This window comes from Balaenoptera ricei, chromosome 18, assembly GCF_028023285.1.
Source record: "Balaenoptera ricei isolate mBalRic1 chromosome 18, mBalRic1.hap2, whole genome shotgun sequence".
Lineage (NCBI taxonomy): Eukaryota > Metazoa > Chordata > Mammalia > Artiodactyla > Balaenopteridae > Balaenoptera > Balaenoptera ricei.
Window position 1 is genome coordinate 81,487,572 of NC_082656.1, and position 16,118 is coordinate 81,503,689.

Genomic DNA, 16,118 nt, shown 5'->3' on the forward strand with positions numbered 1-16,118 from the left:
CCTGACGCTGCCTGCGCACCACAGGTGACACAGACTGTGTACCAAGGTTCCTTTTGGTAAAATTACATTTTACCCTAGAAAGGCCAGTAGTAGCAAAGCTCTAAAGAACCTTCTGGCATCTACGGAGAAGGCCTGAAATCAGAGCTAGTAGACATTTTGATTTGGAAGGTTTTAGAGCTCAGAGCCCATGTCCTCCCTACTGGAGGTTTTCAACTTTTAAATCAAAAGACCTAGACTTTTTTTCAGGTGGAGAAACACACCTCAATCACAAGGGCACAGATAAACACAGCCGCCCTGCACCACATCCTTAGAGGGCGAATACCTGTGAGGCGTGTCCTGCATCCCGAAAAGCAGCTCAAGATAAACCCCCATCCCCACGTAAAGTCTGGGCTCCCTGGGCCCCCCTCTGAGCCCCACACTATCTGGGTGCCCCCCCAGACCACTGCTTCCGTAGAGAGCACAGCTGCGTCTCACCTTCAAGTGGCCGTGGCCCACACCCTGCCGGCTCTAACGTCACCCTCCTAACTTGGTCCCCCTAGTGTCCCCGCCCACTTCCGCAGCACCACATCCCGGAGGAGTCCCAAGCGGCAACCTTCAACACTGCCGATGCAGAAAGAGGAAAAGACCCAGGCTGGAAGCCGGGGCAGGGAGGGTTGCAACGGGACAATAGGGGAGGGCAGTGTTGGGGGTGGGGGGGTGTCTAGGTAAAAAGTGTGTGTGCATGTGTGTGCATATGCCTGTGTGTGTGCATATGCCTGTGTGTGTGCATATGCCTGTGTGCGCATGCCTGTGTGCATGCCTGTGTGTGTGTATATGCCTATATGTGCATGCCTGTGTGTGCATATGCCCGTGTATGCATGCCTGTGTTTGCGTGCATATGCCTGTGTGTGTGCAAGCCCGTGTGTGCATGCCCATGTGTGTGTGCACACGCATGCAGGGGAGAGGCTGGGGAGATACTGGGAGGAAGGCAGGCCCCAGGAAATGCATCACCAGAGGCATGCCACGGGGCACCGCATAAAAAAACAGGTGCACCTGTGCAGGTGAGCGGAGAAGGCAAACCCGATCACCATGGGGAAGGAGCAGGAATGCCCGGTGGGAGGGACATGAAGAGCAGAACTGTTAAAAAGAAAGGAAGGAGGAGAGTGTGGTGGGGCCCGCACGGGGAAGTGGGAGAATCTCACTCGGGGCCAAGTCTAAGGGCACTGGAGTGTCTTCAGAGCCCTGGGGGTGGAAGAGATCTGCACCCCGAGATCTCAGCTTCAGCTCCCATCCTCAGGGCCCTGGACCCACAAGGGCCTGAAGGACCGAGTCCTCAGCAGAGATCATCAATCTAATGTCCACAAAAAAGAGCATCGCTCTGCTTCAATAACCCCAAAACGGACTTCAGAATGTTATTGTTAGCTTTTCTGGAAGTTTCCCCGGCCGTAGATTACTCCTGCCCTGGCAGTCAGGGCGTTCAATTAGCTGTCAAGTCAGGGTCTCTTGCACAAACGGTGCGTCCCACATCCAGAGCGGGTGAGGAGCCCGGGAAGCCAGGACGCCCCCCGGGGCCTCCTGCGGTGCGAGGTCACGGCCTTCTGGGCGCGCCCAGGGCTCAGCCTGTGTGGTCCCGAAGCGGAGGAGCCTGCGCTACCCTTTACCAAGTGCCTCTATATTTGGATTCGGACACCAAACCTCGGGGGCTCTGACTCCTTGTCGGGAGGGGCAGGACGCAATGCTCACCACCCGCAGCAGCCGTGGCGAAAGGATTTGTGCAGCACGCCTGTGACACGCCGTGGGCCAGGAGCAAAGGCGGGGCGTCCTGACGTAGAAGAGAAGACGTCATTCCGCGGCCTCCTGCATCCGGAGACAGGCGGCCTGGGAACAAGATGCACCCACGCACCCCCACCCTCGCCTCGGAAATAGCCAGCAGCGAGGAGAGACCCCGCTTAAGAAAAGAGTAACTCCCGAGGGCTTCCGGAGAGACACCCATTCTGCCCTTTCACGATTTGGGGTCTCATATGAGGAAGTGACAAGATGCATGGGGGGAGGGGGACAGCTGTCCATGGTAGTTTCCCAAAGTGCCCAATTTTCCACCCCAAATCAGGGCACACGTGATGAACAACAGGGAATCAAAACTGGGAGCCTAATTCACATGTCCTGAGCCTGGTACCTGAACTTCAGGTGTCTGCTCCTGGAACGTTCAGTTTCCCTTTCCCTGACCCATGACCCCAGCTCAGCTCTGGACCCCCCAGGGCTCAATCTCACGGCACTGCTTTCTCTCTGCCCTCGGAGCTCACAGCAGAGTGTTCAGCTTGGGGGTTATTGGTGCTGTTACTTGTGTAATGCCTCCCTCTGGTTGGGACTGTCACATCCTCGAGGACAGGTGCGAACCATCCCCTAAAACCATCGACTTGCGGCCACAACCAGGCAGGACCTCAACAAGACCCTCGAGGTTGGAGTAGGGGGCACATGGATACAAGCAGCTCACTGCATCTACCCTGGATAGCCTGAACTCCTTTACCAATCTAGGGGAAACCATTGCACAACCAAGCATTTATCCAGACACTACAGACCTCAGAGTTCACACCAACCAACCTAGAGCCAGGGATTCCTCACCTGCAATCAGTGAACCAACATATGGACGTCACCTGCCGCAATGAGACGCCCGCCCATAAAAAAATTCTTTGGACAAATCCTCAGGATCTAACAAGGCACGTAGGAGAGCTTGCCATCTCTCATTCATGACCAAAAGCGTCTTCCAGCTCTTTGCTGGTTGGTCTATAAGCTCGAGGGTCAGCCCAACCTCATACGGATGAAGGTGACCAGAGAGGGACTTTAAACCAGGAAGGATGTCCGGACAGCATTTCAGGGAGGAGTCGAGAATCGTTAGCCCCCCAGGGTGGATTTCCAAGTGAAGAGATCTAGAGTCAGTTGGATTTGGGGCCAGATAAGCACGATGCTGCTATAAATCCTCGTGGCTATGGAGGTAGGCTAAGCCACACGTGGATACGGTGTGCAGGGGAACCTGTAACTTTTCCAAGGGGCTTGCCGAAGGGAAAATAAGACCCAGGGGCACCGGTTCCCCACAGCCCACTGGTTCCCTCGTTCCCTCTGACTGAGTCTTCCTTTGTTTAATTACGCATGGTGTCGAGCCACCTTGCAAGGATGAGGGTTCTGTTAATGCCATTTCTGGGGTGGCAGCTCTCCACACCCACACTACAGAACCATCTCGCATCATTACGTGCCGTCTGGAAACACATTTTGAAGGCTCGTGATCTTCTACCCACAAACAGGAGGAAAGTCCAACTACACAGCTCTCCTTTGTCAGGGCTGATGTTGGGTCTTTGATCTTGAATCAACACATATAGCCTCATTTTGCTCCTTCTAAAAGAAAGCTAAATTCCTGCCAGCCAATGTTTGGTCTGAATCCTATTTACAAAAAAAAATTTTTCCATTAAGAGTCAAGATGAGGACTGCCACGGCCCAGCATCTCCGATGACAGCGTCCACTCACACGAGGGGTACTGTGCTTTAAAAGACACAGGATACGATATTCCATTCAAGACATTTAATTTCCTACTACTCCTTCTAAACATGGAAATGAAATCAACTCACTCTTTTTGAAGTTGCACTGGATGAGGTGCGTTCCAAATACAGTTACAGATCCAAAAACGTAGAATTTGTTATGATTATAGTCTATCGCAAGTTTAACAGGTCTCAGAAGCACATGGCGAAGGGACAGATTTTTATATAATGGAGAGAAATAGGAAGAAGAGGTGGACCCTGGGGGAGGCGTGGCTCATGGTTCCCCCCACGGTACCCGAGAGGGCATATTCCAGTGACGTCCAAAGCACAGGGAGACGTCTGTGGTGGGCCTGATGTGAAGGATAAAATAAACCCACTTAGCATGGATCTGCTTTTAATGGCTTCCCTATGGTATACTGTTGATACTTCACTCTTGGATTCAAGCATACGTAAAAAAACAAAAAAACAAAAAACCTTTGTTTTCAAAGAACTACTAAAAAGACAAAAGTAGGTGAATGTGGGAACCCACACTGATTCTCACGATGATTCTGCCAGATGATGATTCATGCCCAATATGTGGAAATAGGAAATAGGAGACATCTGGAAAAAATCTTGGCATTGCAAGACACCAGAAAAAGCATGGAAAAGGAAAAGAGTGTGCATTAACTCATATACCCAGCGCACGGGAAGAGGAATATATCATCAGAGCCCGCGGTGGATGCCAAGACCCCAAAACGATTAAAGTAGACACTTGGGGTATTGGAATCCGTTATATGGCAGAAATAAAATGACACTTCTCAGAGGCGCCCCTTTAAAAATACCTCGAAAAAGGAGAGTTAGCTGGGGGAGGAGAGGAGTTTGGACAATGCTTGTAATTATATGGATGTCAGGAAAAGCAGTTAACAACAAAAAGAGGCATTTGAAACATAAGGAGAGTGAATAAAGGGAGAGTTGGTTCCCCTAATGATTCTGGAAATGGATGATAAAATCACAACGTTGATAGAAATTGGATGATATTTCCAGACAGACCTCCCAAGTGAGTACCTCTCATTTTTCCTCCACCAAAAGCATCCAAAAGCTACAAACAAGCTTCCTAACAATGGGGCTATAATTCTAAAAACATCCTGACATCTCTCTAATATTAGGTGCTGGGAGAACTTCTGTCTCGGTGGAACCAGTCCTCCTTTGTGAATTGAGAAGTTCTCAGCTGGGCAGCTTACCCCTATGTCTTTACACCTAAAATCTGTCCCCAACTGGACCATCAAGCAAACTCCATCGCCATATTTATCCCAACTTTAAAACTCACGCTAAAATGACATGTAACATGAATGACATTTTAAATGACCCAAGTGCTTTTTAGGTACCATACCTTTAACATGACCCTTTTAGCAACACTGGGAAATTGTAGGTCCAAGATCATTTCCCCTTTTCTTAGGAGAATGTGGTCAAAATGACTTGACAGAGCACACTCTGCTTAGATGGTGGAACGCACGCTAGAACCTAGGCTCTTACTCAACAGAACATCCTTTCCTGAAGGCTGTTCCTGATTTGAGAAATAACAGGGGTCTGTGATCAGAGGATTTTGGAAAACCACATGGGAAAAGCCACCCTTGAAGGTTCTGAAGCTTCTATTAAAGGTTCTGAGGTGTCCCAGGGCGGGACTTTAACCACAGCTCATGTCCCCCAAACGTATCTGTCCCTGAAACGCTGCTCCACATTCCATCCCAGAGGACACATCCAGAACTTCCTCAAGGTGGTCTGAGGACAATGTCTGGGGAAAGAATGAACTGGCCGCCATCGCCCTTTGGGAAATGCTCAAAACAGAACACGTATAAAAATAAAGAACTCCAATCCGTCTCAAAAATAATACAAGTAGTTTCAAATACACTAAACAAACCTTAATTTTATTAAATAAACCTCCTAATATGTTACGTACAGTAAGTAGTACTTTTTTCTGCGTTTTGACTTCATGTATTTCACATCCTAGAAGTAAGAAAATGGAACTTCTTTTTAAATCTACTAGGTTTTGAAGTCCTCGCTAATACAAACGTGATGTGGAGCCTCCCGCAGAGTTAGTGCTTAATAAATAAATTATTGTTATTATTCATTGCTTATTATTAGTCCAAATCAGTTAATTTATCCAAAGTTTCAAAGAGTTTACACAAAAATATTCATTTTCATTTACTTAAGAAAAAAATGAAATACCTAGGAAGAAACATGACACCTTCAATATTTAGAACAATGGTTAAATTTAATTTATGGGAAAGAAATTTTCAATGTTCTAATGAAAAATAATAAAGATAATCTCGTTCTTCAGTAATGCTTGAGGTCTCAAATCGATTCTACACAGAGACTAAGAATAATAAGAAATGAAAAGAGAATAACCAGTTGATATATAAAGTATAATATACAAAAGCACTCTCTTTCTTCAATTTCCATGTGTAAATTAAAAGAAAAATCAATGAAATAAATATATGTATAAATTGAAGACCGTTGAATTCTCAAAAAATGGCAATGAAATATAGTCCCTGTCCCAAAAAGGAATTTTACTTGAGATTCAATGACAACTAAGAAAGTCTCCTCTATTTACGATCTTGGAGGAAGTAAGATCCTTTATATTAAAAGGCACGTTAGCTCCGAAGGCATTTTTGGGGAGCACTGCAATATAGGCAACAACAGCCAGAACAGTAAGATTGGTGAGCAAATGCCTGAACTCCTAATCAAGCAGGGAGTGCAGCGTCTCTGGCAAAGAGCAGCTAACAGAAAACAATGTAAACTGGCACACAATCAGGAAGACTGGAAAATTCAACCTCTCCTCCTGTATTTACACATGCTTAGACATACAGAATTCTTTGCACATACTTTTTTCTTATTTAGCGTGTCCTTGAGGAAAAGATACTAAGGATACTTGTTTTCTGTCTCTAAAAGTAACAACCGAGAAAGGCCCGCCGACTGATTCATCCCTCGGCTACTCCAAGTGGGGAGGAAAGAGAAGACGCATCTTCCCGGGTGTAGACAAGGCTGACGATCAAGGTGACGACCCTCGTCTCTGTGTCCAGAATGAGTGAGAAACAGGGCCAGATTCGCCTCCTGGGAAATCAAGGCGTCATGCCCAACTTGTAACAAAGATGACTCCCTTGTAACCAGAGTGACGAATTTCCTAGAGGGCAGAGAATACGCCAGGATTTCCTGAAGGAAGGGGCCGCGGAGGTCCCATCCTCACCACGTAGGTACAATGGCATCTCTTGACATAGGCCTAAGAGGCTCACTTCACTACGCCCTCCCCTCAAGGTTTTACTCTGAAATTTGTATGGAATAAACACCCCCCGAAGGTGAGGCAATGCTGGCTGTTTGGGCTGGGATCCCCCTAATCTGCCTCGGGGGGGGGGTGGGGCTCAGACTTGGGCAGATGACCTCTGACCTGCTCCACATCACAGGCAAGGTGGCTCCCTGTGGTTATTTGTTTAACCTGGTGGCGCTCCTCCAGGACAGGACCTGGGAGGTCTGCCCACAGCCCCAAAGGAGTAGGTTCATTTCTTTGGGGTCCTCAGCAATCCGTTCCAGCACCACCCATTTAGAGAAAGGCTTCAGAAAGTCTGCTTTCCTTGGCAAGGTGGCCAGTGAAGCAGCATACAGACCATAGATTCAGTTTTAGAGCAATGGGAGTTCGGTCAAGACTCCAGAATATTCTGAACGACGAGTTCCTCTTGCTGGGCCCTCCCAGATCAGGATCTTCTTATCTTGAAGAATGGAAACTGATTCGTGCTCTGATTAGCACTTGGACCCTGTCGCCTGCCTCTTATTCCCTATCAGACACTAGGCTAGTTCAGGGGCTCTCAATCCAGACTCTTCCCCCCGCTTTCCCCAAATCCCAGGAGATATTTGGCCTTAACCTGGAGACATTGCAGTTGTCACAGCTGGGGGAGGGAGGGAGCTGCTGACATCTGGTGGGTGGAGACCAGGGATGCTGGTAAACATCCCACAGTGCACAGGGCCCTCCCCACGGCAAAAAAGTATCCCAGCCACAACGTCAATAGTGCCGAAGCTGAGAAACCCTGGGCTAGGTGGTCTCTTCAACTGTAAAATGGGTAGAATAATAGTAAGCATAAAAAGATTCAGCACCGTGCCTGGCCCAAGGGACACAGTCAGTACACATCAGCCCCTTTCTCTTTCTCACTCTGACCCTCCAAAGCCAGGATGTTTCTGTCCTGGCCGAGATCTGCCGTGTCTAAGCAGAGGTTAGAATTCAATGTCAGATGCAGACAGACAGGTTTACATGGAGGTCTGACGTGGGATGTCTGTTGACTGTGTCAAATATACACAGGAGGTAAAGGGCTGGTGAAGCCACAGACCATCCACCCTAACAAGAGAGAAGCATATGCACCAGCGCAGGGCACGAAGCAGCATGAGCTTCTCCCCAGATTTCCAGGGCCGGAAACGGAATCACTTCAGGTTGGACAGACACCTCCAACTCTTCCACATCAGAGGGGCTACATGTTTTAGACAAGAAGACAGAAATTCCATTTTCAAAGCTCTCTGCTTTGAATGCAGCCTGGGACTGCACTCTCTGGTGAGCCGGTATGTAGAGAGGGGCTGTGATTTACAGACACTCTAATTAGTAAATAAAAGGAGAATGTGTTTCTTCCCCATGTTGTTGGCCAGGATCTGGGTATCAGCAGGTTAAAGTGTCTTGAGAAGCTACGAGACACCTACGCTGTTCTCATCATTCCGTAGAAATACTACAATTCTGCTTCATTAAGATTCTCTGTGCTCCCAAGACTGTGGTTTGGGAAAGTCCCTTTCAAGAGTCACTCTGTCAGGAACTATCAACCCTTTGCCATGGTAGCATTTATCAACAGGCCACAGGGGCTATTTTCTCTGATCAGTGTAGTTAAATTCAGCATCTATCTTTTTGCAGCTGTGTGACAGATGACCCTATTCTATATCCAAGTGAGTCTGAAGAATTAGTGAACACATGACCTACTTCACCCAGGAGACTGTCCCTTTATTTATGGTCCTAGGCCACTGGGCTCACTCCCTTCTCAGGACAACTGTAGCACTCGTTTTCTCTGCTGTCTCTCCTGCACTTTGATCATTTACTCTTCATTGGTATTTATCTCACGGGTGTATCTCTTACCTCTCTTACTTCAAGGAAACTTGAAGCGTCCTTCTTTGGACACTGCAGGGTCACAGAATAGAATGGTAGCTTTACATAAACGTGGGCTCCTGTGGTTAAAATATGTGAAAGACTTCTTGGGCAAACTCAATTTTTGCCAAGTATAAATGGTTAATTTCCCAGCCTATGGCAGTAACTCCTGGGAATACGTTGCCTTTCCCACTACCTCAAATAATGGGGAAAATCAGGTTACTGAGCAAAATAAGAGCTTAACTTTTGGCTCTTTCTGAGGAGGCAAGCATTCAAAACCCTAATCAGTTTAAGGAGATAACATTCCCACACTGCTGAGGCCTCTGGAAAGACACGATGTCATTGTGTACAAACCCAAATTAATTACCTAGAGAAAACATCTGAAGATCTGAGTGGCCAGCCAGGGAAGTGGGAAAATAAACAAGTCAGCAAAGACTGAAATCCAGTGAAAGGCTCAATGAATTTAACTGTTGAACTCAGAATAAGATCCCTAGCACTATATTGATAACTACGATATTATAAAACAACCAATGATCTAAGGCATTAATATTTGCTTATGATATCTGGAGAATATAAGACATTCTGCCAATTAATCATATCTGCATGGAACGCAGGACTTCGCCAAAAGGGATTTGGCAATTTATACTGGAGATATTCCGATTTCCATTGGTGGATTCTAAATAGCCAATATGTTAAAGTGATCCTCGAGGGGGCATTTCTCAGAAACAATGGTTTCCAAAGTTCTCAGGCAGTTGACACTCTGTCTCAGTTAGGTAATTTGAACTCTCCCTGAGTTATATGGCTTCTATCACCCTATTTTCAAAAGCACGTCAAAATTCATTTAACTTGTAGACATTGGAGAACAGCAAAATAACTCCTATGAGAATCGAGAACAGGCATTAGTAGCTCAAAAAGCAGGCCCGTGATTTGAACCACTCGATGTAAATTCTGTGATGCTCAAGCCTTTATTCATTTATTGCATTTATACCCGATTAGCACGTGCAGGACCCACTTTGAGAACAGTGGTGGCAGATGAAGGAAGACCAATTTCTCTCGCTGACGTGCCAACCAAGAATACGTTTCTTTGTTATCTGACCTTGGGATGAGAGAAAGGGAACCAGACCTGAAGTCCCAGCTCAGTCAAGCTCTGGGTGTTTCCCATCGTTAAACTGATTATTTTAACATCACGTCCGAGACAATAAGTGGAAGTTTAAAATTTCCTCTTTCAGTGGGAGGAAGGCCCTCTTCCCGGCTCATGCTATGTGAACCACAGGACCTGAAATATTTCTGCTCAAGGCGAGAAAAGACAGAGCTCTGATTTCTGTTTAAAGGCTATAATACTAAATCATTTAGCTAGTCCCCTAAATTTTGAGAGGCCATCTGAATCCATTCAATAATTACAGCCTTTTAAAACACAAATTCAGAATGGTTTAACCCAAAGCTTGCCAGTATTTTATTTTAAATAGTCTTTATTTAATAATAAGGTACAAAACCCAAACTGGGCAATGGAGCAGACAGTTGAGGGAGCAAGGTCAGGCCAGGAAGGACCACGGAGGTCCTGTGACCTTCCCACCTTGACCTTCCCATGCCGAAGTGGAAGGAAGGCCCTACGGTGTATGTTCCTGTGTCCCCGACAAGCACAGACCTAGCCTCCGCTGACACACTGGCCACAGCAAGGGCTTCCTCAATGCTTGGATTTGAAAAGAAACACTTAAAGACCCTTTCCTTGTTGGGGTGGGTGCCAGATGCCCCCTGTGAGTGAGATGTGACCTGCCATCTCGAAAGATGCTTCGCCAGCTCTGAACTGACGTGGGCCTGTCAAGTCGAGAAGAAGTCAGCCAAAAATATTTGGAAAGCTACACCTGGATAAATCTACCTTGTTATATACAATGGGTAGATTTTTGGTTAAAATTCAAATGAATCAGGCTAGAAAACATAAGACCAGAATAGGAAGTCTGAAAAGCACCAGGGCCTGGGGAAGTGCCACCAGGTCTGCAGCTGATGGAGGGGAGTGGAGATCAAGAAAGCGGGTGGAACGGACACATTCTCTTTACGAGCGAGAAACACCAAGTCTGCCTGCCCCCTGATGCTTTAAGTTACAAGAAAAGCAGAGTAGTGTTGATACAGGTCTCCGTTTCCTATTTGTTGAAAGTTCCACTTTTTGTAGTTTGAAGGATTTCTTTGTTAGTTCAGCGTGCTTATAATTCAAGTTAGACACACACACAGAAAAAGAATCTGTGGTATGAACAGACTTGCCTCTCCTCTCAAGGATGCAGCCTGGAACTAGCTAGAAAAACTTCCCAAGTAAGAGAAGGAACAGCACCTGAAGATGAATTATAGTTGATAAAGTTGATGATGAAAGATATAAAAATGTTTCCACATACTTCATTTATTCAAAAACCTATCCAGGTAATACTAGTGCCACCAACTGTCAACATATTTTTTAAAAGAATAATGTTGGTACTTCAGCAAATAGCTGAAAAGAAATGAAACAATTTTCTGTAAAGTAGAATTTGCTGAATTTCAAAAGTGTGAGTCTGTGGCCCCATAAGCCCTGGGCACACCAGAAGGGAGAGAAGAATTTTCACCCTGGCCCTGCTGAATGACACCTCCAGTCCCAGAAAGCAGGCAGAGGTCCACGGGGGCCCCTCCCTCCCTTCCAGATGGCCCCAGCTGCTGTGGGTCCCAATGACTGGCCCACTGGCCATGCTGTCTCACGGCCCCGCCCAGTTTCCATGGTGACCCCCAGACTGTTACAGGATGCTACACTGTCCCCGGGTAAAGACCCTCTCTCAGAACAACTGCCTGCCTTCAAGATCCAACCTGCCTTCAAGAGAAAATGATCTTTATCCAGATCTGTGGTTCTTCAAGTAAGAGAGAGGCAGAGTACTTGCTTAGAAAAAAATATTATAATTTTGCGTTTGGGAAACAATAAATAGTTACTGTTTCTGTAAATAAATCTAGACAAGTATGTTACGAACTTAAAATTGTTTAAAAATTCTAATTTGAAGAGAAGGCTCTAGAGTTCAATATAAATGTTTTCCTTTTTCAGAAAAAGGCTGAGTTTAGTTCTCATGCACTAATTCCAAAGAATGCTATTGACTCAACAGATTTTCTGCCAATATACTTGTTCCTTCTATAGTCAAAAAAGGAAATAAACCAAATCACTTTCTTAACGTTAATTGCCACCAATAATTACAATCTTTGGGGAATAGCAGTTAAGATTCCTTAAAAATACTGTTAAGTTTGGTTTTGCTTCATTTGTATTGCTCTGGGGAAATTATTGAAATGGTAATAAGGCTTTAACATGACTTGCTGATTATTTGGTTGTTTTAATGCCATTTCTAATGACTTCCACAGTGATGGCAATTCAAGAGAAACTGCTGTCATCAGAGCTTGGGCTACTCACCTTTTGTCCCTTTACGCCATGGCAGTCACATTTCCCGCAGCCAGAGCCAGCACACCCACCCTGGAAATAAGAGAAAACATCTTTAAATAGAAGAACACCTGCAAATTGAGGTCCATATCTGAACTGAAATGATTTTGGCATCTTCACCTATTTATGGGTTAGCCCTACCCTTTTCGTATGAGCATGACTCTGGAATTGTTCTAATAGGCTCTCCGTACTTGTTCAACGGTCCATCTCTTTTGCCCTAACAGACAAAATAGCAATCCGGGAATGGAACACATCAAAGCATCACTCAGTCCAAAAAGTGAAGGCTGTCACACTTTTAGAAATGGACTCTCCATTTCCCATAAAACAACAGGAGCCCACCCCTATCTTCAAGGCTACGAAAGTATCGCACTTCTGATTCAGGAGTTTCAGACCTGAGACCACAGGAGATTGGAGTGGCGGGTGAGGAGTCCATGCTTTGTCCCTCACATCCCCAGAGACACAGATACATGCAAAAAAAAAAAAAATGTGCAGAAAGGAAAAAAAGAAGAAGCTCAAGCCTTAAAGAACTGATTTTTAATTCAATTAAAGCTGGAATGTTCAATCAAAGAACATTCCACAACAAAATCCTCCTTGTAGTTCATTTCTAGCTTTTAAATTAATGTTAAAACACAAGATAAAGAATCCAAGTATGTAATACAAGCTGGAGAAGAAGGGAAACAGCATGTTCACATGCCCACTGGGTGCAACAAACGATCAGCCACCATCTTATTTAACGAGATACGTGTTACCATCCCCATTTTACAGACGTGAAAACTGAGTTAGGAGGTTTTAAATAATACACCAGGAAAAGGTTGAGACGAACTCAACTTCAACTCCCATCATGGAAAACTGCTAGTGCATTAAAAGACAAACATATGATGGTGCTCAATACATTTACAATTTCCTTAGAAGAATCCAAATTCTAAACCAAAATAGACATAGATATTGTGGATAGCATGGAAGAGGGTGTGATAGGAATATTGATAATTTAGCTAATGAGGTTTATTAGTGGCTCGATATTAAGTGTGAGATAAAATGTATATCTAAGTGCTGCTTCCAGCAATACAGTTTCTGGAAAATAAAACCATACCATTAATAGTACTGTGATCGTGTGAAGTCTGTTTTTTTAACAACATACTCAAGTCTTAGTTCCCCTGCCTTGGAAATCTTCTGCATAAAACAGCTACATCTGGAGATATTTATTTTATAAAATGAAATCCGAACAAGTGCCTCCAAGACAGTAAGCTGTTCTTAATTTTACATTTTGGAAATGGAGACAATTGACAACAGTCCAAACCGACCCCAGAGATTACAGATCTGTTTCTTTCCCTGACTCAACTTTCAGGCAATTCTCAGCATGCACTCTCATAAGCTCCTAACACTGTAGATCAATCCATGTGCACAGTTTTGCTTCAGAATCTGGGTTTGGGTGACCACTCAGAGTTGTCTAAAGAGATGAGGCTAAAATCTCAAACCTGTGCTCCAGAAATTCATCCAAAATGCACAAATATAAAAGGACCAAGGGACTCTGGGGATGAGCCTTCCTCAACAATCCCCAGGAGAGGGCTATCTGCTCCCAACCCGGTGCGCATGAAATGTGGATTATGTGCCTCTGTTGTGACCCTTATCACATGTTTCTCAGAGTCCTTTGCATGTATGTGTCCCCGGACCCCGGGAGCCCCTGGAGGGCAGCCCAGAGCCTCTCACCCAGCCTGAAACAGCCTGTATTTCACCTGTGACCACATCGGTTGTAAAACCCACAGCAGGAAATAAAGAACATCACTGACTGAACCATGACACGCCCTCAACTGTTCGATCTACCCCAATTCCTAGTTGTTAAAACATTAATAAACGGACATCGGAGACAACCCAGTGACACTGGTATGTCAACTCACAGCGTGTAACTACATCACAGCACTGTGGGAAGATACTCCAAAAAGGAACTCGGCAATGAGTGTGGGACTGTTCCAGATCCCCAGACCAGCCAGGGAAAAGGGGAGGTTCTGGAGGATGCCTGGGCCCCCGGAGCTGCCCGATGCTGCTAGGTTAGCCCCCAGGCCAGGGGAGCCCAACAGGTGCGGCAGCCCCGAGTCACCTGGGCTCCGGGTGGCCTCTTCCTTGCAACTGTCCCATCTCCACAACTTTCCTGCTTCTGAGCCGGGTCCGGAAACCCACCTCTGCTCTTTAAACTCTGCTGTTTATCCAGAAGGACACCAGAAGGAAAAGTCAATCAGGCCAAGACCCACTGACTTAGGAAATGTCCACCCACCACCACCCAGGCTTAGCTGGGGGAACCCAACAACAGCCCGGGGTGGTAACGGACTTTTCTAACTACAGTTCAACAACGGCATCTTCAAAGCTTCAGATTAGGTGGGAATCTAATGACTGAAGCTGAAAACGGCTGTTGGTGATTCTGAGGTTTCCTCTTCTGAAATGCTGATAAAATCTCAGAAGCTCATCTTTATTCAGTTTGAGGGAGGTTATAAAAATGAATTTCCTGGAACTGTTCCCTGAAGCTATTGGTAAATGCCTTAATTCAGGGGTCCCCAACCGCCGGGCCGAGGACCGGTACCGGTCCCCGGCCTGTTAGGAAGCGGGCCGCACAGCAGGCGGTGAACAAAGCTTCATCTGCTGCCCCCCATCTCTCCCCATCGCTCCCATGACCACCTGAGCCATCCCCCCTCCCCTCCCCCAACCCCAGCTGTGGAAAAACTGTCTTCCACAAAACCGGTCCCTAGTGCCAAAAAGGTTGGGGACCACCGCCTAAATTGCAGGGGACCCCAGAAAAGAGGTCACAGGGCCCCAGTGGTGGATGTTGAGGTCAAATTGTTTCTTGAGCTTTTGCGACAGAAACACACCCAGCGTGCGTGGGTAACAACCCAGCAGTTTTCCCTTGGACGACAGTTCAGGTCACGACAACTACTGGGGAAAATCGGAGATGAGAAAAAGGACTACAGTCTTATTACAGGCCCCACTGAAGGACCCTCCCCCTGCTCCTACCGGCTTACATCAAGCAAAAAAATAAATTCCTAATCCCAGACAAAAGACATTCATGCCTTCTTATCTGCTTTATTCACATAGGAAATTTTATTACCCCTTCTGGCCCTAGAGGACAATTCCAAAGAATCCATCATTCTAAGAAGATCTAAATGATGGTCAACTTTTCAGAACAAAAGGCATTTTTAGACCATGATTTTTGTTTCACATTCTGGGTGGCCTAGCATTTTATGTAAATGGCTCTGTTTAAAAAAAACCTAATTTTTAGAATAACAAACAAAAATCATGAGAGGCACATTTATTTTGCTAAATGAAATCTACTTTGAAATATCACTCTTCTGGTCCTTTACAACTGTTGTCATATAATGCCCCAGGCTGGATATCACCCTGGCATGTCGAGTCATTTTAGCTGTGACTCAGGGGTGCACGGCTAAAAAGGACAACAATGACGTCCCAAGTGTCCTTTCAATCTGGTGTAACGTCTGATTTTGAAATAGCTCATTAAATAAAAGCCTTCAGTAATGCAAGTCTCAACCCTCCGTTATGAATTACTATCTGAAAGGGCGAATAAACTGTATGAGTTACTCAGAGTCACGATTTCGCAGGTGACCTAACATGCTAAAGGCCATGTCACAAATTTCATGATTTCCTGAGGAATTACATTCCGCGTCCAGACCTCTCAGCAAAATCAAAAGAGAGAAGGCAGCCCCCCTGGCCCCAGTGGCTCCCTCCTGGCTGCATATCTGAGGGGGCGGACAAGTCTGAAGTCTGGAAGATATTGGGTTCCACTCAGCTAGCTCCCATCCCATCTGTTTCAGATTCTAGAACAGGAAGACCTTGTACATTCTGTGAAGTACTCACACTCTTTCCTCCTGCCTTTCCCCTCTCCGGAGTGCAAGGTCAAGTAAACTAGCTCAAAGCCCCCAGAGGCATGCCTGTGCTTTCTTCCCGGGAGACACACACTTAACCCACAGTCACGACTGACGCAGTTGGTCATGAAGACAGTCTCCACTTGGAAATGGGGGATGTGGAT

General features: G+C 45.9%; 2 protein-coding genes across 2 annotated transcripts in view; one reads left to right on the forward strand and one right to left on the reverse strand.

Annotated features, from left to right (window-relative positions):
* The window catches only part of COL4A2 (collagen type IV alpha 2 chain), a 384,139-nt gene that overhangs the window by 135,518 nt on the left and 232,503 nt on the right, over positions 1-16,118 (forward strand). The gene's annotated exons all lie outside the window — the stretch shown is intronic.
* Positions 1-16,118, reverse strand: part of COL4A1 (collagen type IV alpha 1 chain) — a 148,796-nt gene that overhangs the window by 76,658 nt on the left and 56,020 nt on the right. The window contains exon 2 of the mRNA XM_059903176.1: positions 12,062-12,121. Within this exon, the coding sequence (XP_059759159.1) occupies positions 12,062-12,121 (60 nt within the window). The remainder of the gene's footprint in view (positions 1-12,061; positions 12,122-16,118) is intronic.